The following is a 26,084-nucleotide window of genomic DNA, read 5'->3' as shown; positions in this document are numbered from 1 at the left end:
CCCCGAGCCCGGCAGATTTAATGGCCCCTCGCGGTGGTTACTGTGGATGCCATTTGGTCGGGTTTTAGAATCATTTGTTGAGGAACCGTTTCCGATTTCTTGCTTTATGGCAGAGCCCCGCGCAGGGCCTGGTGGAGCGCAAAGGCCTCTTGATGTTCACCTTATGCTGGTGGGACCAGTGAGACACACAGAAACGGCTCGACTTAGGCAAAGGGCATTCCATTCCTTCTCCACTCTGGGGAGGGGAGGAGGAGAAAGAGGGAACGGGCAAGGGGCGCCAGAGCGTGGAGGGCAGGAATAAGGTGGTCAGGAGAGAGGTAGGGTTGCAGGGATGGTGTCAGGACTCATTCCTCCCCCAGTTACCTGGACACCCACTCTGGGCAGACATTGTGCAGGGTGCCTGGGACCCAGATATGGTCCCTTCCCGGAGAGTCTAGTGGGGGAAACAATGACTACACAGTGTGACCAGGTCAGTGTGATAGGGAGGCCTCTGACCCAGACTGTGGGTGTGTAAGTCAGGGAAGGCTTCCTGGAGGAGGAGAATTCCAAACTCAACATTGAAGAGTGTGTGTGGCTTGCTAGGTAAAGAAAGGGGTTGAGGGTATGTTCCCCCAACAGGGCATGGTCAGCTCTCTCCTCTCATCCTCCCTTATCTCCCACCAATGCCCCACAGTCATGCTACAGACTGTCTAATATCATCTCCCACGATTGCCTTTGATCCCTCCAAGGGTTTTAGGCTAAGGTAGGGCAAAGGGCCATACGCCATTTGACGATGACAAGACTGAAACCAGAGAGAAACAGGACCTTCCCGGGGGGTCCTGCCTCCAGCCTGTGGTGGAAATGGATTACCAGGACAGTGGGTCTTCTTCCAGGCCCCACCCAATATCCTTTTGACATCTCAATATAGCATTTAAGCCATGAGCTGGACTCACGGGCCCTAGGCTGGCAGGCACATGGTCGCGGTTGGCAGAGCATCCACCCTGCACTGCTGAGCTGAAGGTGAGCGGCATCAGGCCTCGGGAACACACACAGAACAGTCACCCCAGGTCATCCAAGCATGGACTTTGCCCCTTCCCAACCGTGTGACCTTGGGCAAGTCATTTCCTTCTCCGATTCTCAACTTTCTTACCCATAAAATAAATCCCGTAATCTCTTTATCTCCAGACTGCTGTGGAGATTAAATGAGCTAATTTAGGTATGCTCCTGGAACATAGCAGAAGCACAACAAGAGGTCATTCCCAGCCCTTGGAAAGGGACCATACAGAAGGTCCAGGGGCAGAGATTGTGTGTCATTCACTCCTGGTGCAGTACGTGGCACATAGTATATGCTCAGCAAATATTTGTTGAATGACAAGTGAATGAATAAATGAATCTAACCCAACTTCCCAGTAATGCATAAATCTTCAAAGAGAATCATGTTCGAATCCTAGCCCTGCTGCTTCCTAGCTGGTGGCCTTGGGCAAGTCACCCTCGCTAAGCTTCAATTTCCTTGTCTGTGACATGTGACTGCAGTCTCCTGGTGGAGCTGTTTTGAGGAGTGAGTGACATGTGACTGTGTCCACTACCACATCCTATGTGCTGGGGAGGCCCTGCAACCAGCCCCAGGGCTGCTCAGGTGTTCTCAGGCCCAGCCCTGCCTGGGGCTGCTTTGCTTCTCTCGCAGCATGAGAGCCTTGGCTCTGGGACTTATGGAGGAATAACCACAGGATATAGGCCAAGGTTCACTGGGCTGGGAGTTCCGGCTGCCAGGCAGCTCAGAACAGGCCAGAGTGAGTCAGCTCTGCAGCAAGGCAGCCTGCTCTAATCAGCCCAAAGCCTTCCCATCACAGCCACTTACCGATCACAGCAATTAACTGTCTCTTGTAGGTACGATTGCAATCCTCTCCAACCCCTATTATACAGAAGAGGAAACTAAGGATCAGACAGAGACAGTAACTTGCCCTGGTCACATCTAGTGAGCATCACACAGCAGATACAAAGCTCATAACTAAGTCTGCAAGAGTTTCTAACCCATCCTCTAGAGCCATCTATTATGTCAATAAAGTCAAATCAAGTTTCTTAGCCAGGATTCAGGCCTCTGTGATGGGGCTATGGCTGCTGCCTTATGTCCTCATCTGCTGTCATCTCTTCCCCATGCTCTGTAAGCTGCAGCCATATGGGGCTACTCTGTCCCTAGGCATACCCTGCCCTGGCAAAGCTCTAGCGTTTTCATGTGCCTTTCCTGCTGCTGAAATGCACCAGCAACCTAACCTCCCCATCCAACTCCTACTAATCTTCTCCGAGTCAGATCAAAAGCCAAAGCCACCCATTAGGATGGCCATTATAAAAACAAACAAACAAAACAGAAACAAATTACAAGTGTTGGTAAGGATATAGAGAAATTGGAACACTTGTGTATTGTTGGTGGGAATATAAAATGGTGCAGCTCCTGTGGAAAAAAAAGTGTAGCAGTTTTTCAAAAAAATAAACATAGAATTACCATATGACCCAGCAATTCCACTTCTGGGCATACAGCTAAAAGAAGTGAAAGCAGGGACTCAAACAGATATCTGTACACCCATGTTCATAGCAGCATCGTTCCCAACAGCTAAAATGTGGAAACAACCCAAATGTCCACTGATGAATGAATGGATAAACAAAATGTGGTATATACATACAATGGAATATTATTTAACCTTAAAAAGGAAGGAAATTTTGACACAAGTTACTACATGGATGAACCTTGACATTATGCTAAGTGAAATAAGCCAGACACAAAAGAATAAGTATTGTATCATTATTCCACTCATATGAGATACATAAAGTAGTCAAATTCACAGAGACAGAAACCAGAACGATGGTTGCCAGGGCTAGGGGAAGGAGGGCATGGAGAGTTGTTTACTGGGTACAAAGTTTCAGTTTGGGAAGATGAAAATGTTCTGGTGATGGATGGTAGTGATGGTTGCACAATGTGAATATACTTAATGCTACTGAACTGTACAGTTAAAATGGTAAATTTTATGTAAAGTATATGTTATGACAATAAAAAGGGGGGAAAAAAGCCGAACTCCCTGGAAATCTGTCTCTGATCCTCCCCAGCAGGTCAAGAGCCCAAGTTTCATCTCACGATCACCAGCAATTTATAGGAACAAGTTTTAATTAAAAGTTATTAAATTTTACATTTAAAATTACAGGTGAGGGATTTCCCTAGTGGCGCAGTGGTTAAGAATCCGCCTGCCGATGCAGGGGACACGGGTTCGATCCCTGGTCCAGGAAGATCCCACAGGCCGTGGAGCAACTAAGCCCATGCGCCACAACTACTGAGCCCACAAGCCACAACTACTGAAGCCCGTGCACCTAGAGCCCGTGCTCCACAACAAGAGAAGCCACCGCAATGAGCAGCCCGCGCACCGCAACGAAAAGTAGCCCCTGCTCCCCGCAACTAGAGAAAGCCCGCGCACAGCAAGGAAGACCCAATGCAGCCATAAATAAACAAACAAACAAACAAATAAATAAATAAAATAAAATCACAAGTGAAAAATATCTCCAGAATGTTGTTTTAATTTACCTTTTTATTGCTCAAGTCAAATATTTTTTCCAAGTTTACAAATTGGCTCTATTTCCTCTTCTGAAAATGCTGGTGTGTTTTTCAAGAAGATAAAGCAACAGGGTCTCAGGAGTCCAGCCCCAGATGGAATGAGGGGTGGGAGGGACTCAGAAGTTCAGACCTGGGACTTCCTTGGTGGTCCAATGGGTAAGACTCTGTTATCCCAATGCAGGGGGCCAAGGGTTCCATCCCTGGTGGGGGAACTAGATCCCGCATGCATGCTGCAACTGAGAAGTCCACATGCCGCAACTAAAAAAAAAAAAAAAAAAATCCCACATGCTGCAACTAACACCAGCGCAGCCTAAATAAATAAATACATATTTTAAAAAAGAAGAAGTTCAGACCTGCTACAAAATCCAAGTCCTGGAGGACTAGCAGCTTTGCGTCAGGGAGCACAGCCCAATCTTCTGGAGGATAGGGGACTGATGCCAGGCCTGGGGGAAGGCTGGCAAGAGCAAGACAACTGGGCCACAGGTGGAACGCAGACTGAGTGGGAGCTGCTAGTTATCCAGAGTGATTAGAACCAGCACCTGGAGCCCCGTCTTTCCACTGGGGCCGACTGCAGGGCAGAGAGGAGGCAGAGAAATCCCAAGCGGGGAAGCCTGCTAAATAGTGGCCAAAGGAAGAGCAGCAGGAGGGGGCGGGCTCCGTTCAGAGAAAGCAGGACACTGAGGGACTGTGGCGGGGATGGGAGAGCAGCAGGAGGGGGCGGGCTCCGTTCAGAGGAAGCAGGACACTGAGGGACTGTGGCGGGGATGGGACAGCAGCAGGACTGAGGGTGGCTTGGGTGCTGCGTTGGAAGGGCCAGCCCTGACTCTCCTGTTCAGTGAGCTCGCACAGGGTGGAGCAGTGTTCAAGGAGGAAGGGCCTGGCTTTTTGGGGTTCAGCAAACTGGGTTCCCAGGCCTGCTCGGGCACACCCAGTTCCGTGACCTGGGCAAGTCCTTTTCCTCGTCTGAGCTTCAGTTTCCTCATCTCCTGAGCAGAGAGAGTAAAGGCACGCCTTTTACCATGCACCGGGGGTTACACGCCCCGCGTTTGGCACTGCACCTAACAGGCACACCTGGTTGTGCAATGCGGGCGTCTAAAAGCCGTTGAGCTGCGAAAGCGTAAACACCCACAGGGCGCTCCCGAGCCGACGCTCTGACCCACCCACCGGCGGGCGGCGCCCCGGGATGGGAGGTGGCTGCGCCCCGGGCCTCTGCGCGCTGACCCTTGCCTCCCGCGCCGGGCTCGCTTGAGGGGCGCCCCCATCCACGGCGGGCTCCGGAGCAAGGCTCGGGGAGCCGCGGGGCAGCCATGGCGGAGCCCGAGGCCGCGGCCGAGGAGGTGGATGCCCTCATCGACGACCTGGACTACCTCCCTGGCCACTTCCACCTGGAGATGCAGCTGAACTTCGAGCCGCGCTCGCCGGCCTCGCTCCACGCCCGGGACCTGAAGCTGCAGCGGGACGGCCTGCGGCAGGAGCTGGCGCTGACGGCTGCCACGCAGCGCCCCGCCGTGCGCCACCTCCTGGGCGCCTTCGCCTTCTACCTGGAGGAGCTGGATGAGGCCCGCGAGAGCTTCCTCGAGGTGGCCCGCGAGGACCCGGGCAACCTCAACGCCTGGGCCAATCTGGCGCACGTGTACGGGCGGCTGGGGCAGAAGGAAGAGGAGGAGGCGTGCGCCGAGCGGCTGGCCGGCCTCATGGGCCTGGCGGGGGACCGCGGGGCCGCCGGGGACCCCTCGCTCCGCGCCGCGCGCTGCCTGGCCGAGCAGGGCTACGCGCACGGCTTCGACGTGGGCTGCGCCAGCCCAGAGGAGCGGGCGCAGGTGCTGGAGGCCGGCATCGAGCTCTATGACAAGGCGCTGGGCCACGCGCAGCAGGTGGGTGACCCCTCCCCAGGCTGGGAGGGCTGGGGTCGCGGCCCCTAAAGTCTGCAGGGATGCCCCCGGCCTCCAAATTCTCACCGAACCCTGGCCCTTTGGCTTCCGGAATACGGTTCCAGCGTGCCCCTCCCACATTGGGTCCTAGACCAGGCTTGTAGCTTTTCTCTGTCGGACTAGGGCGTGGACCCACTTCCCAGCGGGTTAGCTTGCGTAAGTTTCTTTGCTGGCAGCACTGCAAACTCCACACACCAACTCATCCCTCTCACCCTGCTCTTCCCAGCAAGTACCTGTCCCTGCACCTGTCCACACCCACCTAAGTATAAGACACAGCTCCACATCCCGCCAGAAACAGGCAGCATTCTTGCCTCCTCTCTCCCGCTCACGCACCATAGCCATCCACTCAGACCCCAGATCCTGTCCGCTCCGCCTCCTCATATCTCCAGGGTCTATCCGCTCCTCTCCTGCCTCCCCTCGCCAGTCCAGCCTCCATCATTCCCTGCCTGGCTTCCTGCTCTCTGGCCTGACCCTTCGGCCTCCTCCTCCACCCTTGCTGCCAGTGTCATGTTGCTCAATCCTGCTGGCCATATCCGTCAGCTGCTTACAACCCCCAGTGACTCCCTACTGCCTGGCACGTAAGTCCTAGGCTCTCCGGTGGGCACTAGAGACCCTCCGTGACGTTGCTCTCTGCCTTCCCTCTGCCGTGTTCCCCCTTCCAACCAGGCTTTTGCCACCGTCTACTTCCCCTTGGGCCAGGTCTCCTTACAGCCCACCTTGCCACTCTTTCGGCCTCTTTCAGAGGTGCCCTTTGCTCTACCCTTGCCTGGAAGGTTGTCCTCTCTCTCAGGCATGCACGCCGCTGACTTTTCCAGGCTGGGTCAGGCATCTCCCCTGGGCTCCCACAGCACTGCTCACCCTGTCCATTTACAAGTCTGCCTCCCCACCTCAATCTTGAGATCTTCAAGAGTGGGGACAACATCTGTCTGGTTTACCACTGTAAAGCCAACACCTGGCCAGTGCCTGGACACAGTGGCACTCAGTAAATGCATCTTGAGTGAATGTATGTGTAGCATAGGGCCTGGAGCTAAATAGACAAATGCTAGGCATAGTAGTTACCCATTGTTGTATGACACATAGCCTCTGAGACTTAGCAGCTTGAAACAATAAGCACTGATTGTCTCAGAGTTTGCAAGCGGAAGAACCCAGACATGGTTTAGCTGGGTGCCTCTAGGCTGTGGTCTCATTTGAAGGCTTGCTCAGCTGGGGGCAGTGGGGTGGGGGTCTGCTTCCAAGCTCACACTCATGGCTATTGGGAGAATCAGTTCCTCACTTGCTGTTGGCCAGAGGCCTCCCTCAGGTCCTTGCCACGAGGACATCCCATCACTTCATTAGAAGCAAGTCACTAGGTCTAGCCTCCAGGCAGAGAGGGGGGGTTACACAAGAGCACAAATACCAGGCAGTGGGGATCACTGGGGGCCATCCCAAAGGCTGCCTGCATTGGATGACAGACAAATGAGGTAGAGGCATTATCCTCCTGTTACAGAAGAGGAAATCACAGTTCAGAGAGGTTCCATGACTCTTCCTTGAAGGCACAGCACAGGCAGGGTTGAGCTGATAATGATGGCTATTTGTGATAGTTAAATGACAAAAAGCCTTCACACATGGGTAGGATGGCTCCATTCACAAAGGCTCTGCACACCCCCTTGGAGCCTTTTCCACCAAAGCTTATGGCTCCCCCATAAGAGGAAATGTGGAGTCAAGACCTCAGGGAGTGCTGGGTGGGAGGCACGGACTTGACTTAAGGGGAGCAGGGCAGGGTGGAGGTTAAGACGGTAGACTCTGGGTCAGACAGTCCAGGTCCAAATCCCAATTCCCCATGCTCTCACCTCCAACTGGTCCGTAGCATGACTGAGCTTCCCTTTCTATGAAATGGGGATAATAATAGTGCTTGTATCCTAGGATTCCTCATCCGTAAAATGAGGAACAGAGCCTGCACAGAAACAGCAGGATCACAAACGACCTCTGCCTCTCCTGACCTGGGAGAGCCTTCTCCCCGCTAAACTGTGTGCAGCTGTGGCTGTCTCCTGGGGCCAAAAGGAACCCAGGTCTCCTGTTTTAGAGCCTGAGCACAAGGCCCTGAATGCCAGCCGCCCTCAGTGGAAGGCGTGGCCAGCTTGGTGTATGTTGAATATGGTCACAGTCTCATAGCAGGGCCTGAAAAGCCCTGGACTGGGAGCCAGGAGTCCTGGGTTCTCATCTCAGCTGCAACCACCCACGGTGGGGCCTTCTCCTGTCTGGGTGGTGGTTTCCCCATCTGTGAAAGTGAGGGGGGCGCACTGGATGGTCTCTGAGGTCCCTTCCTGCTCTCAGGAGAAGCCTTCCTGGAGGAAGTGAGCAGGGAGGCAAAGTTTGGGGCATAGGGAAGGAATGGGGGCCGGCTCCTCCCTCCCTGCTGCTGGTCTGCCCAGCCAGAGTGGGGGCCGCACCGTCCCCTTCAGTGACCGCTCAGAGGAGAGAGTGTCAAGCAGGGCACTGCCCTGTGCTCCAGGGAGGGAGCTGACTGTCTCAGGTGGGAGGTGGCCTGTGCTGTGTCCTTGGGCCTGGCCCAGCGGCTGCTCCCCAGGTCTGCACAGAGTATCTGTGGTCAAAACCTCCCCCCCAACCCCAGGAGAAAGTGGGTATTTGAAGCTCCCCCATTTCATCATCTGAGGATTAGGAGAGATCATGCTTATAAAGTACCTGGCACAGGGTAGATGCTCAAGAAATAGTCGCAATCAGGATGACAGTGATGATTTTGTATAGTAAGAGCAGGAGGCTTGGGTTCAAGCACCCAGGTCGCTTATTATTTTGCTGTGTGACTTTGTACAAGTCACTTTTCATCTCTGGCCTCAGTGTCTGCTTTATAAACATTAAACAATAGTGATTTCTGCCTCAGTTTACTATGATTATTCAATCAAATCATGGGGTAAAAGTGCCCATAAACTGGTAAATTCTGGGCATGTCTGAGACATACATGCTGAGCATCTTAACATTTATTGAGCACCTACTGTGTGCCAGGCCCTATCATTAAGAACTCCTGCCTTTTAGAAGCTCATGGACAAAGGGAAGAGCAAACATTAGTTCCTTCAGTAACCAGCCTTCCCTGAGCCCCATCTCTGGTAGTGGGGGCCAACGGGGCGTGTCAGAGGTGTGCCTATGACTGGCTGAGGTCACAGGCGTTCATTACATGGCCTGTGCCAGGTGACAATCATCTCTGAGTGCTGTGCACCAGAGACCATAGTTTCTGAACCAAAAACAGGACCCCCCCCCGCCAAAAGGCTGACAAGGGAAGTGCACTTCGAGGACATCAGGACCCGCGTTGGAGTCAGCAGGGACCTGGCAAGTCCAGGTCCTGGGGATAGAGTGACAGTAACTGAACTTCAGAGAGGACACACTTCCTTTCAGCACAAGTGACTGAGGGAGGCTTCTGGAAGAAGCAGTAGTGTACTGGCAGGAATGAGAGGAGGGCAATCCTGGCAGGGGCGTGGTGTGTGCAAAGGTCCTGCGGTGGGGGCTTTAGTGACAACTGAACTGGATGAGACCTGGAAAGAGGGCAGCCAGAAGCCTCATGGGGAAGAAGAGCACATGGTGGCCCTGAGGAACTGCTGATGTGGTCTCTGAGGTCTGGTTCCTGCCCTCCTCTGAGCCGCATTTCCTCTTACTTCCCTTGAACCTTACTTCCCAGGGACTCTAAACTTCTCCTACTTCTCCAGACATGCTGTGCTGTTTCACAGCTGCCTGTGCAGGAACTTTTCCCTCCGCCTAGAAAGCAAACTCCATCCATCAAAACCCAGCTCAAATGTCACCTCCCCCTTGAAAACCTTCCTTCACACAACCCACCTTCACACAGTAATATTCATGAACGCTCTTCTCCGCGTGCCTTGCGGACTTCATCTTAGTCCTCACAAGAACCCCCGATCCCATTTTACAGATGTGGGAACTGAGGCAGAGCAAGGCTAAGTAACCTGCCCAAGACCACAGAGCTAGTAAGTGGCAGTTGAGTTTACGCCACTCTGACTCCAAAGCCTTTGCTCTTTCTGGAGAGGTGGGAGAATTGGGGTGCAGTAAGTGTGAAGCAGATGGCCGGCAGGATGGGGAGGGGAGCCCCCCACACCGGCCACCTCCTGGAAATCTAGGGTGGAAGTGTGGAGAAGTAGAGAGAGGGTTGCCGTGTATAGGGAGTGGTGGGGGGATAGGAAGGACGAGGGCAGAGGTGAAGTCAGCGTGGGGTCAGGGAAGGAGGAGTGGGGAGAGTGGAGCAGCCGCTGAGGGACCTCCAGTTGAGAGGGTCGCCACCCACAGGAGCGCAGCTGGGGGTGGGCGGCCAGGAGTCTGACCCAGCCGGTGCTGCAGCTCCAGGAGATTTTCCATCCTGAGGGGGCTGGGACTGTCCCAGGCAAGGAGGAGCCCCCGGAGCTCAAAGAATAAAGAGCAACCAAAGAACCAATGACGGCTGATCATCTGCTAACTAAAATTACCAGAGAGAACATTACAAAAGTTGGTAATTCAGCCCATAACCCAAAAATAAGCCGCATGTCTGTGTACGAGTGGATGGGTGTCTGTGCCTTCCCTCTCAGCCCTTAGTTCCCTCCCTTTCCTCGTCCTCAAGTTACAAAAATATGATGAGGCAGATTGCTTTATCCGTCATTCCTGCGCACCCCCGTCACCTCTCCACACACACTCACAGACGGATTCTTGGTGGAGTCTCCAGGCTGAGTGGGTGTTAGGAGCAAACACTTTGCAGTTAGACACACTCGGTTAAAATTCTGCCTCCATCACCAGGTGGCTACAGACAAGTGACTTCACATCTCTGAGCCTCAGTTTCCTCATCTGGAGGGTGGGATTCTAACATCACCTCACAGGGTTGCTGTGAGGATTAAGTGAGAGACCGTGAAGGGCTCCAGGCAGAGTGTAGGTCATGTTGGGGCCCAGCCCCTCACCTTGCCCACCCTCTGGCCGCCACAGCCCTCAGCTTTGCTCTGTATCAGTGGTTTCTGTCTTACCTCCTAGAGGGTGAGCCCTCTGACTTGGGCGACCCTCTGTCTCTACCTACCACCCCGTGTCTGGAACGGGGTTGGACACCCAAGAGGGGTTTGTGACTGTTGTTAAATTTAGTTTGGTTTTTTAGTCTTAAAATCCCCGTTATTTTTCTAAAATAAAGTAACTCGAACTTCTATTTCTCTAAAAAAGTAATATCTGTCCCAAGCTAACTCAGTCATTTGAGTTTCTTCCCCTTTTCCCGGAATATTGCGTGGCTTCACACACACACACGTACCTGCACACACACACGTACCTGCACACACACGCACAGGTACACACACATGCAGATCCTTCACCCCTGCTGCTGGCCCAGAGCAGGCTCAGGGTGGTAATAGGAAACGCCACCACAGTGGGTGCCATTGATCCAGCCTGTACACCAGGCACAGAGCTCAGAATGTTACGTTCGTTAGCACATCTGATTTTTATTCAAACCTCACAGACACACTGCCACTGGTATTGTGATTCCCTGTTGCACAGAGGACAGAACAGGCTCAGGGAGGGGACTCGCCCCAGGTGACCGGGTGCACACAGGCCATCCAGGTTTCACCGGGCCTGCTGGGGCGGGCGGGGATGGACCCAGTGCTGGTAGGCCCAGCGGCCGGCCTCACAAACAAACAAAGATGCAGGCATCCACACAGTCGCCTGGCAGGAAGGACCGACACACACAGACACACACAGCTGTGCCACCAGCGGGGAGGCCGGCCCCAGGACCTGGGAATTCCTCCAGGAGCTGCCCTCCCAACAGCTCTCCGCCTCCCACATGACCCCCTCTCTCCCCCAGCCTCCCTTTCTCCCTCTCCCTTTCGTCCCACAGCTCCAAACCCTGACAACTCGGGCGCACGGTGCAGGCAGATGCGCTGCTGGGGCCGAGGCCAGAGTGTTGGTGAGGGAATCTGCAGGGACACCCTGGGTGACCTGGGCTGGCTGTGTAAGCTCTCTGAGGGTCCATGTCTCCCTCTGTGAAATGCGGGCAGTGGTACCAGCCGGGCAGGGGTGTGGGAGGAGGAACTGGGGTCACGGAGGGAAGGCCCAGCCCCAGCGAGCTTTGATGGACGTGTCCTTCTCATCCTCATCCCCTGATGGGGCTGCCAGGACTCCTTCTAAGTGAGCCCCCGCCCTCTTTCTGCTTCCTCCCACTTCCTCCTGCCCCTTCCTGAGCTTGCCCTCAGCCCAGCCCAGCCCAGAGCCAACTTTAGGAAAAGAACAATGACATCGGGGAACACCCTACTTGGAGCCAGGGGTCAGGATTTGGGTTCCTGCCTCAGCCCTGCCCCGACTGGCTGTGGGACACTGGGCAAGTCCTCTGTGGACGGTGGACATTTCCTCCTCTGTCACTGGACTAAGGTGGTGGCCAGGGTGATTTCAGGGACAGGAAGGACTTTGATAATAGAGAAGTGGGGGAAGGAATGAACCTCCTGGCAGAAGAAAACACATAAACACACAGAGGGAGGTAGGAAACCACAGCTTGGGGAATGTCAGGCACGGTGTTTTGAGGACTTTAGAGTTGATCTCCAACTTTTGAGATCATGGGCAGGGTTTCTCCTCCCATGGTGCTTGCAAACAGAAACACACACAGCTCCACAAATCTGAGTGGTTTGATTTGGATGACGCTGGGCGATGAGCTAGGGACTGTGCACTTGTGTTCTTTTCACAGACTATCCCACTTGCTCCTAGAAATGCTGGGGAATCAGAACTGTTATTAACCCCATTCTACAGATGAGCAAACTGAGGCTCAGAGAGCTGTAGCAACTTGCTCAAGGGCACACAGCCATAAGTGGCTGGCTGGAACTGAACTCAGTTCTCTCCGACATAAAGCCCAGGCTGAGGGACAGCTTTCCTGACACTCTAGCCCCAGCCTTCTGATGGCCTCAGTGCTGCTCACATTTGCATAACAGCACCTTCTGAATTTGCTGCTGGCTTCTTTCCCTCCACACCTGGCAATTTTGGGAACTGGGTCTCCCCTCCTTATTGATACAGGACCCCAGAGCCAAAGTTGCCTGTAGCATCATCTGACCCAACTGCCTTCTTCACAGGAGGAAAGATAGAGTGTGTTAAGGGTGCACACAGCCCGGACCCATGGGAGGGGCTGAGAAAATGCAGGACTTCTTCAGACCTACCCGGTGCCGGAGCTGGATTTGTACCCAGGACTGGACAGGGTCCCTTTTCTCTAGGGACCATGGAATAGAGAAGTGGCTCTACTCAGTCCTGCAAGCCTGTGGAATCAGTGCAAAGCAAAGCTGGCTCACAGAGTCTGCGTCTGCGTGACAGATCTAGGACCAGAAAGGGGGTGACAATGGGGAGCTGCAGTCGATCTGCTCCACTCTTAAAATCCACAAAGACCATGCAGGGAACCCAGCCAGGGCTGAATAGGTGACTCACCTCCATGGCACAGCACCCAGCCCCCCAGTCCGCCCTGCCCAGTCACACTGATCACTCCCACCCATGTGCCTGTGACACAGGCAAACCCAGTCCATCATCCCTGCTTATAGATGCAGAAACTGAGGCCCAGGCTGGGCCAGCGGACTTTCAAGGAACCCTGGGGTTGGGTAGAGGCAGGGGTGGGACTCCAATCTCAACCCTCTGTTTACTCCCCACCCCCACCGAGGCAGGAGCTGGATGAGGAGAAACCCCTGCCCAGCCTTTCTGGGGCAGACCCCCAGGGGTGCCAGGCCAGCCAGGTGGGCTGGGGCTGGAGCTTCGCGTGCAGAGCCCTAGGCTGCTCTGTGTCATCACAGAGGACATTCCAGTTGAGCAGGAAGAGCATGGTCCTGAGACCTGCCACCTGGTGACTTTTATTTCTGCAGCGTCAGCCTTCACAGACAGGGTCAGCCTGATGAGGTGGAAAGAACTGGGGCACTGGAAGGAGGCAGATCTGAACTTGAATCCTGGCACCTCCCCCTGGGCTGTGGGGCTGGCCGGGCGGCTTTTCTCTTAGCCTCTGTTTTCTCACCTGTAAAAGGAGAAGGCTGCACTACACCTTCTCGGGCTGCTGTGTGGGTGGATTCAGTGCCACGATGCACGAAAGTGCCCAGTGGACAGTTGATGGTTGAGAAATGTTCATTCTCTTTCCTCCTTCTCATCCCCCCTCCCCTGAAAGAGAGTCAGTCAGCTCTCAGGAACTGACTCTGAAACACAGAATACAACGTCCACAGCGGCAGAGTTCAAACTGCAAGGCAAACATTTTCCTTAAGAACCAATAAGGTCTCTGTATAGCCTATGCAGACACATATAGATTCATAAACCATTAGCATATTGAGATCTTCTATTGAAATCCTCTAAAATAGCTAAGCCCTACAACATTTCCTTCTGTGGGGACCACCTTTTGAAGTAAATGGAGTAGCCAGCTGAGACCCATCCTTATATCTGCCAAGTTAACACAAACCTGCTCTGTAACATCTAATCCTCATCCTGATATTCTCTGCAGGTACTGCCAGATCACCCACCTTTGCCAGTTACCCACCCAGCTGTAGCAGCTTGGACCGTCAGGCTTCCAGAGGATCATAACTGCTGATCCTTTTGTTCATTTAAAAAGAGATGCACTGGTGCACTGGCCTGCCATTTTCACCTGGCTCTCTGCAGTGCTAGACTCTAGTGCAGTGGTTCTATCAGATTCCCAGGTGCTGCTTATGCTGCTGGTCGGGGGACCCCACTTCGAGGACCACTCGTCCGCTGCTGGGTTCCCAGCTCTGCTACCTTCTAGCTATGCCACTCTGGGCCACAGGTGCCTCTTCTGTAAAACTGGGATAATCGTAGTCCCTACCTCCTAGGTAACCCCGGAGTTAACACATGTAAATTATGTGCCTGGTGCATAGTAAGTGCTCAATAAAAGGCACTATTATTAGTATAGCTAAAAAAGCAGCATTTCCAGGTTTCAGTCCAGGATTTCACACTGGCTTTGTGTCTGTGAGGATGTCTTCTCACCTCAGTGTTCCCATCTGTACTAGGGGGGTGATGATAACCCACTCTACATTCCACAGAGGGCTTTCTGAGGGTCGTGTGGCATCGGCGTGAGTGCACTTTGTAAATGGTTAGCACTGTACAAACGCTTGCAGCGAGGTGTTGTGGGAGTAAGGTGCGCTTGAAGTCAGAGACCTGGCCTGAAATAGGTGAAGTAGGCACGTCTCTGCCTCTTTGAGCCTCGCTTTCCCCATCTCTATAACGAGGGAAATACCGGTGAGGGCCTCGGAGGAGCTGGGAGATGTCCTGAGAACCCCTTGCCTGAAGTCGGTGCCTCTCTCTCACCCTCACCTAGTACCAGGATCTAACCAGCTACTTAAGGGCAGTGCTGGTGCCTGGGCCTTGCCAGCTTGAAGCCTCGGCGGGCTCACGCTCTGGCCAGTGCCCCCTCATAGACCCCAGAACCCCTGGCTCACGGGGTCCTGATGAGGATGAACAAGAGAAAAGGTGGGGTGTCCTGCCAAAGCCCACACGGGGAGGCCCTCAGTCAATATTCCTCTCCTGGCAGAGGTGCTGTCAGCCCCTCCCAGGCTGCCTCCAAATATATTGCCTCTGGGAGCCATCAACTCTGGAAGTGAATTCCTTGCAGCCACAAGAGGTTTCACAGCAACTTCATTCTCCAGGAGAGAGGAGGGGAGGGGGCAGTCAGAGGCCTGTTTAATTTAATTTAGCATACGTGGCTTGCCAGGTTGCCCCTGGTAACAGCTTCAGCTGCTGCTTCAGTTACAACTAGAAGGATTTTTAAAGAGACAGCCCATTTTAAGACCAGAATTGCACAGCAAAATGAATGGACTCTCTCTACTAGCTCCATCACAGGGATGGAGGATTGGAACCCAAGCACAGTGAGGCTTCAAACGAGGTCTGTTTATACCATTAACTCCATTCCTGATTCGCAACCCCATAAGCCCTTCTGCAGATGTTACTCTTTTTTTTTTTTTTTTTTTTTTTTGCGGTATGTGGGCCTCTCACTGTTGTGGCCTCTTCCACCGCGGAGCACAGGCTCCAGACGCGCAGGCTCAGCGGCCATGGCTCACGGGCCCAGCCGCTCCGCGGCACGTGGGATCCTCCCAGACCGGGGCACGAACCCGTGTCCCCTGCATCGGCGGGTGGACTCTCAACCACTGTGCCACCAGGGAAGCCCTGCAAATGTTACTCTTAAGTGGGATCTGAGGAGGGGCTACATTTGGGATTTGTCATAGAGATGTCACTCAGCTAGCTACTTCTCTGAAAATCAGTTTTAGTCTTCAAGTAGAAGGGGAGTTAACCTTTAGGAGTTGCCCCTGCAATTCAGGCACTCTGCCACCAGGTGGTAGTATTGCTTACTTAGTGCAAACCATAACCAGGCTTGACTTACTCAAGACTATCACAATGGTGGTGAAACCACTGGGTTTTAAGTCCTGATACTAACCAGTGTGTGACCCTGAGCAAGCTGCTTCACCTCTGTGGTCTCACTGTTCTCAGAGACATAATAAGGGGATTGATTGGATCTAGATAACTGAGTGCTGTGGACAGGCTTCGGGCTAGGACTAGGAAGGCATGAGTTTATGTCCCAACTCTGTCATGTACTAACTGTGTGTTGTGGACACATAACTTAATTTCTTGCATCTTGAATACCAAACAAGAAAGTGGCTATGAACCAGGGAGAGCCCTGAGGACAACACACTGCTCTTCAACATTGGGGACCTGTGGACCCCACGGGGCATGTGAGGCCCTAGGAGCAGAGTGGTGGGGTAGAGAGGTGGAGAGTGGGGTGAGGCAGGATAGCCCTGGACTCCAGAGCCTGAGACTTCACTGCCCCACCTAGAACTGAAATAAGGCAAAGCAGCCTCCTAGACACGCCTAACTGCACGTTTCTAACCCAAACCAGGAGAAAGGGGGCGAACGTTTATGGAGATTTATGGGCACGGTCCCCAGGCAGGTCACTGCCTCACAATGCCCCTTTGCAGGTAAGGACAGAGCCTCTGAGGGGTAACACATCCACCCAGGGTCACCCCCCTCTTGTGGCCAGACCTGTTGCCCACCTGAGCCTCTGCTCTCTGCACTGTAGCCCTCCCTTAGTCTAGGATACCTGCTGTCACTTGTGGTCACATCTCCTTGTCAGGAGCCTGAAAGGGGGAGCAAGTTCTGTGTCTCCCCACCATGACTCAGTCTGGCCAACCTCAAAGCAGGCATGGGGCCAGAGGTCACGAGATCACAGCCACAGGCAACCAGGGAGACTGAGGCACACGTGCCTTTCGTCTTTCACACAGACAGGTGCTGACATTATGTCAAGGTCCTTGGCCAGCTTGGCCCACAGTAGGTGCCCCATGAATCTGAGTCCCCTTCCCATGTCCCAGGTCCCGTGCAGGTGCAGCAGGTAAGGTCATCTGGCAGCCCATCCAGCTTTTTGCTTTGGCCAGTGTTCTCCATTGCGCTCTCAAGGATGCCCTTTAATCCTTGGGTCCCGCCCCTCTCCCCTCCAGACAGCCCTGTTCCCAGCCAAGCCCCCATACACGTATTCCAACCTAAGTAACAGGATAACTCCCCACCTCTAACCCCTTCTATGCCTCCCCACTGCCTTGCAGATGACTTCCAGGTCCTGAGCCTGACACTCAGGGGACGCCCCTGATGTCCCCCTGCTGGCTCATCCCCTTGCCCCTTACAACTGGGGTTCTAGCCGCTCTGGGCTGCATGCAGCCCCCGACACACCTGCTCGCTCATCTCTGAGGTTTTGCACATGATATGCCCTCCATCTGATGCCCTCTCTCACTGTATCCACCTGGTTGGTTCCTACTTGTCCCTGAGAACCCTGCTCCAGCACGTCCTCCTCTAGAAGTCTTGGGGGTACCCCTGGATCATGTAGGAAACCTCCTCCCATAGCCCCTGGTGTTCCTTCTGCTCTAATTTTGTCTTTGGTCTGGCTTTCCTGCCAGACCTGGCTTGGGTCAGCGTTCAAGACACTCCCCTATGGGCAATCACACTGCTCACTGAGATCTACTCACAGGTCCCCCTTCCTCTCTTCCTCCGAACCATCCAAGGCCACCTCAGAGCAGTCGCAGCCTAACTTGGCAACGTTAGCTCCCGCCACACCCCAGTCATACTCACCGTGCCCCATGCTCCCCAGCTGCCCACTCGTGTCCGTGCTGAACCCCCCGTCTGGAATGCCCTTGTCCCCCACCTCACCCTCTCAAATACCACTGCTATTCAAGGCCCACCTTACAGCCCATCCTCTATGAGACCTTCTCAGAGTCTTCTGGCTGGAAGTGGCCTCTTCATCCTGCTGCATTTGTCTGCATCCCCCTCTCAGCCTTGATCAAACCCTGCTTCATATTATAGCTATTGGTAAGCCAGTGTAATGAGGGGAGCAAGGGCTTTGGAGACTAACAAATGGGGTTCAAATCCCAGCTCTGACACTTGCCTGCTGTGTGACCTTGGGCAAGTCATTTTGCCTCTCTGAACTTCAGTATGTGCCTCTGTAAAATGGGATGACACCTACCTCATAGGTTGTTGTGAGATTGAGATGATGAGTGTCAGGATCCTGGCACGTGGCAGGTGCTCCTTCAAACCCCATTATTTATGGTCTCCCCAACCGAGTTGTGAGCCCATGTGGGCCAGGATGCAGGTCCCATTCAGTGCCACAGCTCCATAGCACCCAACACATCATAGCTGGGCCTCACACCACAGATGCCTCACACCATAGAAATGCTGGCTGGACTTAATGCTTCATCCTAGCTGCTGAGGGTGGGGTGGAGGGATAATAGGGGCCCTGAGCTGAGAAGGCCTCTGCGGATGGCCGGTGGTGAGTGCAGAATGGAGCCTGGAGATCAACCACAGGAGATGAATGTGGAGGGAGGGGCTGGAGCCTGAGGCAGAGCTGCTGATATGCACTGGGGGTTTTATTGGTTTTCATTAAAATTCCTTCCCAAGGCAGGAGCAGCTACTCCCATAAATAACGGCATAAATATTTTATCTGGTGCCCAAGTCAGTCTAAATGCACAGCAAAGTTGGCAAGAAAAACAATGGGAAAACAGTTCAGGGTGGGGTCCTGGGCTTCAGCTGAACTCACTCACATGCCCAAAGGGGCTTTCTCAGGAAGGTGGAAGCTGAGGGATGGCGCCAAAGGGGAGAAGCGGGGGGAGAGAGAAGGTGACTGGTGGAGTGTGGGCCCTGCGGTAGTGGGGAGGGAAGGAAATGGATGCCACGCCCGCTCTGTGATGGACACCTTGCTCGGGGCATTCACACAAGTCATCTTGTCAAATCCTCTGTGGTCACAGAAGTGAAGTGACTCGCCCAAGGTCACCCAGCCAGCCAGTGGCAGAACCGGCACTATGACCAAGAGTGTACTTGCTGCTTCTCAGGGTTCAGGGAAAGCGTGGGAGTCTATGAACAATGTCCCAAATGCTTCAAGAGCAGCAGCACAAGCCATTCTCTGCTTCCCTAGATCCCAGACGAGGAAAAAAGGGGCTGGTACTTCACCATGGCAACGCTCTTCATCAGGTCAGGCTATGGGTTGAGGATGGGATGGTGGGGAGGGACGGGGAGAGGTGGGGCCTGGAAGCCAGGGGAGAAATGGCTGAGCCCATCTGCGAGGCAAGGGCTCCCCGAGTTCCTCTCCCTGCCCACTGGCCTGGGGAGGACTCGCGGCACCCTGGGGACGGCTGGAAGGGTGCTGACCAGCCGCGTCCCCTTCTCTGCCACAGGTTAGATGGCATCTTCCTGGAGCTGGGCAGCGAGGAGCAGAAGAGGTTACCGGCCTTCAACCGCACGCTGGCCCTGCTCCGGCAAGTCCTCAAGTCGTCGGAACCCCACCACCAAGGCAGGACCCGTGGGGACGGGTGGGAGAGGAGCCTCTGCCCCGTCCTCCCTGCACCCGCCACCAGCCCTGCCAGTCTTGTCACTGTCCCCACCTCTAGCACTGTTTCGCTGTCCCTCACCCTCTGTCTCATCCACTCCCTTGTTCACTTCAGGGAGCGCGCACACCTCGCACAGGTGAACGGGCACCTGCAGATCACTCCAGGTGCACATGTCCAGGCCTGTGACCGAAAGTGTAAGAGACAGAGTTCTCGCCATTGCAGCCTCTTACCCCCATTTTGTAGTGGGAGGAGGGAAGACTGTTCTGGAGAGGAGTCGAGTCATTTTTCCACAGGGACCAGAGCTCCAGAGCTGGGGAGAGCTGGAGTCAGAGAGCAGGGTGTCCCGCGTGACACAGTAAACACAACAAGCACTGAAACTGTTCATCCCTCCACTCACACGTCCCTCTCCCCACCCTTGTTTCTCTCGGTCCCTGGCTGGCCCACAGTGATTTCATGCCACTTCCCCTCCCTTTGTCTTCCTGGGGGCTGACACCTGGGGTGGCACTGGCCCCCTGCCTCCTCGTGGCTCCCCTCCCTCTCTCCACCCCGCTGCTGCCTGAGACCCCTCTCCCGGCCTCACCCCCAGCTCTGGCCTGGTGCTACCTCGGGATGCTGCTGGAGAGGAAGGACACCTTCTCCATCACCCCCATGGGTGTCCATGACTGCGGGTTTTCAGGAACCGACCCCCTGGACTGCTTTGGCAAGGTATGTGCCCCCGGCCACAGAAGCTCTCCGAACCCAGATTGAGACTGACACCTCAGCCTCCTCTCCTGGAACCCGCTGCTTCTCTGGGTGTCATCCCCACCTCCCTGCCTTACTCAGGATGTGCCCTTACTTCAGACCTTTCTCTCCATCCCAAACAAAGCCCAAGTGCTCCCTTGTCCTCTTGGCCTATGAGTCAGACCCTCTCCACTTCTCTAGGCCTGTCTTCTAAGCTAGTCACGATTTCCCAGATATACCCTCAGGCCTTTCCCCTTCACACCCCCGGGAGCAAAGTGGAAAGAAGACGAGGTTAGCTGGGGTCTGGATGCCAGCTCTGCCCATAGGCCCTGTGACCCTAAAACAAGTCACTTCCATCTCCGAACCTCCTTATCTGTTAATTATGTGATCTGTCCACCATCTAGGATATTGAGAGACTGAAAGGAGGTAGTGGATGAAACCGTTCACTGTAAACCGTAAAGTGCTGTTCAAGCCTTATTCTTGGCACCTCGTTTCTGTGGCAGTTTCCACACTTAGCTCAGTTTTTGAAGACTTTCCTGGAGGCCAGGGACCCTGTGATTTTCGTTCCCCTTGCGGTCAGCACGACGTTCTGACCCAATTTAACGCACTGCCTTTGCCCCTCCTTGGGAACCTACTCTGTGCGGGGCACAGAGGTGGACAGATGGGGCCCCTGCCCTGTAGTTCACCGTCTCAGGGGCAGCAACAAACACAAGGCAGGCAGCTGTCAGTAACAATATTGGGGTGGTGGCGGGGGAAGTGCTGTGCCCAGTTAGAAACACTGTGTGAGTCTGGGGGAGGTAGAGGCTGATTCTGGCCCCTCCCCCTACCTGCCCCAGGAAAATGGGGGAGCACACAGCGACGTGTCTGAGGAAGAGGGATTTGCCTGGGGTCTGGAGGGATTCACTGGACGTGTCCCGTGAACATGGCAGAGAGCATGGCAGCGAGTCAGGCTCTCAGGAGTTGAGTGCCAGTGAGCTGTGCCCAAAGTGTTGGGTCCCACGATGTGGTGGACGTGAGGAATAAGATCTTTGGGGTAATATGGCTCTACTGAGAGAAGGGGTTCCGGTTCTGGCAAACAGCCAGACAAATGGTTTGTTCTTACCTCCTCCCTTACCCAGGCCATTGAGATTGCCAAGGACCAACCCCCAATCCTGAATCACCTGGCCAAACTCTTCCACTTCCTCGGAAAGCAGGATATGGCCATTGGTACCTGCAACATGGCCCTGGACACCCTACGAGATCCGGAGCTCAACTGGCAGGCGTACTGCACAAGGGCCAAGGTGAGTCTACCCGCAGCTCCACCCCATCCTGCCATCCAGAATCAGAGAACAACGGCCAAGACCCTGTGGCCAGAGCCCGGAGGTCAGGGAGCCTTCACGGTGGAAGGGAGCTTAGGTGTCATCAAGGCTCACAGTTTGTGTTCCTAAGATTGTTGAGTGAGAGAATGAAGGACCTTCCCACCCACTGCTCATTCCTTCTGTAATGACCTGGCCAACAACCTGCCAGCCTCCTCTTTGATTAGAACCTTCGGCAGTCATACTGACCTGGGTGGAATTCTGGCCTCTCTACTCATCACTGTGGGACTTGGGGCAAGCCACTCACCCCTCCAAACCTCCATTCCCAAATCTGGAAGATACGGATAATAACATCTATCTTAAAAGGTGGTCAGAAGACTAAGTGAAATAACATCTAGAGCAGGTGCCTGGAGCATGGGAGGTGCTTGTGAAAGGCAGAGGGTATATTGGAGGAAGTCTGATGTCGTAGATCAGAGCTCTGGCTCTCAACGCCGCTGGCCTCGGTTCAAATCCCACAGCACCGCTTACACGCTACGGGACTGTAGACAGAATACTCTTGCCCGAAGTCTGAGCCCCAGTTTCTTCTTCCACAGACTGGAGATGATTGTACCTGCCTCACAGAGTTGTTATGAGAATTAAATTAGAGTCTTGTGTGAAACTCAGTACTGACCACATGGTAAGAGTTCCTAAGTGGTTGAGCAGTAATATTAGGTGTATTTTTAACTGGCTCACTGTCGCTTGAGGCAGTCCACTATGGTCACTGAGCTCCGTGGATTACGCATTTAACTGAGAGCTGCCTGCCTCTGGCTTCCCCCTACTGGTCCCAGATCTGCCCTCTGGAGCCCCTACAGAACCCATCTGCTTGTGGGCAAAGAGCTGGAGCTCTGAGTTCACTTTACTCCAGGCTGGACAGCCTTCTCCACTACCTTTCATGGGACCTGATGGCGAATCTGCTCCCTTGGTCTTGGTCTGTATGACATAATCATTTCGCCAGCAGGTACTAGACAGTCAGTTCCTTCATGGCAGTTGATGTGGTCATTATCAATAGTAGTGCTATTACTCATGATTGATAGTGAATAATAACACCTTTCTATAACACTCTGCATTTCACCCAGCACTTTCATATTCATGGCCTGATTGAATTCTCACAAGATCCTGTGAGAGGCCAAACGTGTGTCATTTTACTAATGAGGCAACAGAGAGGCAGTGACCTTCAAGGGGTCCTGCATTCCGTTAGGGGGAATCCAAACCTCACTCTCCTCACGCCATCACAGGTTGGCCTGTAACATATGCTCGCTGTCTCCCTGTAGCTCCAAAGATCACACTTACTACTCAGATGACCAGACTGGCACCGGGTTGGAGGCAGGGCATAGTGAGGAGGAAAAACAGAAGGGAAGGGAACGCATCTGTGTAAAAGCCTCAGTCCCTGCTAGCCTAAGGCCCTACCTGGCCCATGACCTTGACCCACCCCGGCTCAGCTCCCTCCCTCCCAGCCACACTGGGGTCCTTGCAGCTCCTGAGGTGTGCTCTTGCCTCAGGGCCTCTGCCTAGAATGCTCTTCTCCCAAATATCCAGTTGGCTTCCTCCCTCACTTCCTGGAGGGCTTGAAGAAAAGGCAGAGCTGCTAGCAGCCGTCTTCTTGAAAACGTCAGCTTCTCACCAACACTTTGTGTCCTCCTGTCTTCGTTTGTTTTTCCTTTTTAGCACTTATCACTCCCTAACACACTATTTGCTGATTTATCATGTTTATTGTCTCTCCCCCCAGCTGAAATACACGCTCCACGAGGGCAGGGAATTTTGTCATTTTGCTCTCTACTATATATCCTCAGCTCCTGGAACGTAGTAGGCTCTTGATGAATATTTGTTGAAAGAATGAATGAATGAACTGAGCACCTACCATGTGCTAGGTCCTGGCTAGAACAAATTCTCTCCATTGTCATGGTAACTCTCCAAGGAAGATCTTAGTGTACTGATTTTTCAGATGTGGAAAATGAGCCTCACAGAGGTCATGCTACTAAAGAGGGGGAGGGGCTGGAATTCAGCCAAGTTCAATTGGCTCCAAAGGCAGAGCTTCCCACTCCCACCCCACCCCCACCTCATGAAGCTGTCTTAGAACCAGAGCCCACCAATGGCTATAAAGCATTAATACCTTCAACGACAATGACCCCCTTTTTCTTACTTCCTCCTTCTCCACCCCTTCCCTACCCCTCCTGAGCCTCTAGATTTTCTAAATGCTCCAAATAGATGTGGGGAAAAAGGGAGGAAGTGGTGATGAAAGCAAGGGTCTGGAATCATTTGTAATTTGATGCTTGTGAGCTGGGGCCACCTGCCATTCTTCCCACACTACTTGCTTACACAGACTCTCACAAAATCGGTGCTGCCATCCCCTCTCAAATAACCCCCTCCCCTAGTCACCTCTATCCCATCACCCTGTTTATTTTTTCATACCACTTGTCACCACTTGAAGTGGTACCATGTACTTTTTTATGATCATCTCCCCTACTAGAACGTTCTGCCAGGGCAGGGACCTCCTCTCTTATCAGCACTGTACCCCAGTACCTAGCACAGGGCCTGGCATATGGTGGGCACTCAATACTTATTTGTTGAATGAATGAGTGAATGAATGAATGGCTCTTACTTCATCCAATGCCCTTCATTGTACAGAGAGGGGTCAGTGTACTAAGGCCCAGAAAGTGGAGTGGCTAGCCCAAGCTGGTACAGGAGTAGAACCTCGGACTCCCGAGTTCCAGTCACAGGGGCTTTCCACTGCACCACAGAACCTCCCTGAGTTGCTGTTAAGAAATAAACCTTTATTTAGGATAGAAAAGAGGGCAAGGGTCCTTGCTTGGAGCATCTTCCCTGAGCTGACTCTCTGTGGGCAGATCCACGTCAGAGCCTACCTGCATGACCTGGAGCGAAGCAAGATGGGGCTCGGGGGCATGCCTGACAGGAACCACCTGGCCTGCGCCAAGGCCGACCTCGAGGAGGTGGTCAAGGTGTGCCCAGGCCTCAAGACCTACCTGAACATCAGCCAGGTAAGGTGGCCTCTTGGCTAGGGTAGCCAATAGTTGACTAAAACCCTATTAACTCTCTGCCAGGCCAGGCCTGGGCACTGAGGACACAGGGAGGAACGTGGGGCATCCCCAGGCCTGATAACAGGACCTGCCTCCTACTGCATTGGTGAGGATTATAGGAGATGATGCACCCACAGCGTTCAGAACAGGGCCCAGTTCTTTCTAAGCACTCAGAAAGTGTGGGCCATTATTCTGTATCCTTCTGTGCCTTCGGTGAGCACGGAATGACTACCAGAGGTTACAATATCTTATATATGAGAACACTGAGGCCCAGAGATTGCCCCGCTCAAGGTTATATGGCCGAGAGCGCTGGGGCTGGAACTGGAATCAGAGTACTGTCTCCTTTGCCAGGAGAGGGGCACCAAAATTTGCGATGAATAATTGTCGAGGGAGGGAGGGTGGGAATGAATGCGTGTAATTTTTAAAACAGCAAGTGTGGGAATGGAATGAACGGGCAGCGGCGACGGCAGGGGAGAAAGGCTCACTCCGAAGCCCCCACCCCAGGTCTACTACTACATGGGCGTGGACGCTGTGCAGGAGCAGCTGGCGGTGGACGAGGCGGCGCTGAACCAGGCGCTGGTCTTCCTGGCCAAGGCCGGCGAGTCGGAGCTGGGCGCCACGCTGCCCGAGCTGCAACTGTTGCGCGGCAAGTGCCTGCGCATCAAAGGCGAGGAGGCCAACGCGGCGGCCTGCTTCAAGCGCGCCGTGGAGCTGGACGACGCGGGCTCCAGCCACACCGAGGGCTTCGGCTGCCTGCTCGAGGCGCTGCTGGCGCAGTGGAGCCAGGCGCAGCTCAGCGACGGCGAGCTGGGCAGCGAGGTGGACGCGTGGCTGCGCTGCGCCCAGGACAAGTACCCGGCGGCGCGCCTGCGCCAGGAGCTGCAGCGCGTGTGGCGCGGCCACACGGGCGAGGTGCTGGGGCTGGCCCGGGCCTTAGTGGCGCAGGGACGGCCGGCGCTGGTGCGGCTCCTCTTCGAGACCATGCAGCGCGAGGCCGTGGGCCCACGGAGGGGCCGCCGCGCGTTCTCCTTCGAAGGTCCCTGAGGCCCCGCCCCGTTGAGGGCCCGCCCCGTTGAGGCCCCGCCTATAAGTGATTGAACCCGGTCGGGGCGCTGCACACCGGCTTTCACTGCCGTAAGCTGGCGGGTCCGGGGAGCCCGTCAGATTCTCTTTCGGGAACTGGAATGGAAACGTTAGGACCCTAGGATGGTTTGACGTGCCTACGGAGGCAAAAGGGCCTGATTCAGCTGGGGCAGACGCGAGGGGCCACTGGGAAACTGTGAGTTGAAGGACCAAATTGTACAAATACGCAGAAAAAATAATATGGAGCCTCCCAAGAGATACAGAAGATAATTGCCTCCATTTTGGTGGCTTTCTAGTACCCAAGAGCCTGTCTTTGGATTCCGTGAGCCACGCTCTATCCTTATAATAAGGCCCCCTTTACTTAGGTTGACTGGAGTAGGTCTCAGGTCCTGCTTCCAGGGAAGCTGTGGCTAGAGAAGAGGGCACAGCTGCCAAGGAGCAAGTAAGGGAAGGGCGGTAGTCTACACCTGGCTGCTCAGGGCTCTTTCCTGCCTCTCTAGCAGCCTTGCAGCAGGCCTCATCCTTGGCCAGCTTGGTCTGAAAGGCCCTCAAACTCCCTGAAATAAAGCCCATCAGTAGTACCTTTGCTTGGC

At 54.2% G+C, this 26,084-nt stretch overlaps 1 protein-coding gene across 1 annotated transcript; it reads left to right on the top strand.

Moving 5' to 3' along the window:
* The first annotated feature begins 4,884 nt into the window (after positions 1-4,884).
* Positions 4,885-25,452, top strand: TTC22 (tetratricopeptide repeat domain 22). The gene is made up of 7 exons (XM_065883675.1): positions 4,885-5,451; positions 18,908-18,963; positions 19,167-19,282; positions 19,906-20,024; positions 21,158-21,319; positions 24,217-24,369; positions 24,913-25,452. Exons 1-7 carry the CDS (start codon positions 4,885-4,887, stop codon positions 25,450-25,452), a joined length of 1,713 nt encoding a protein of 570 aa, XP_065739747.1.
* Positions 25,453-26,084: the final 632 nt, after the last annotated feature.

Source organism: Phocoena phocoena, chromosome 1 (assembly GCF_963924675.1).
Source record: "Phocoena phocoena chromosome 1, mPhoPho1.1, whole genome shotgun sequence".
NCBI lineage: Eukaryota > Metazoa > Chordata > Mammalia > Artiodactyla > Phocoenidae > Phocoena > Phocoena phocoena.
The sequence above is the reverse complement of the archived record's forward strand: the minus strand, read 5'-3'. Positions and strand labels throughout refer to the sequence as shown.

What these genes read in the sequence shown, in the direction of transcription:
- TTC22 (XM_065883675.1), top strand. Translation starts at nt 4,885, where the DNA reads ATGGCGGAGCCCGAGGCCGCGGCCGAGGAGGTGGATGCCCTCATCGAC. An exon ending in CGCTGGGCCACGCGCAGCAG is followed by an intron (nt 5,452 to 18,907) that starts GTGGGTGACCCC and finishes CTGCTTCCCTAG; the next exon opens with ATCCCAGACGAGGAAAAAAG. An exon ending in CGTACTGCACAAGGGCCAAG is followed by an intron (nt 21,320 to 24,216) that starts GTGAGTCTACCC and finishes CTCTGTGGGCAG; the next exon opens with ATCCACGTCAGAGCCTACCT.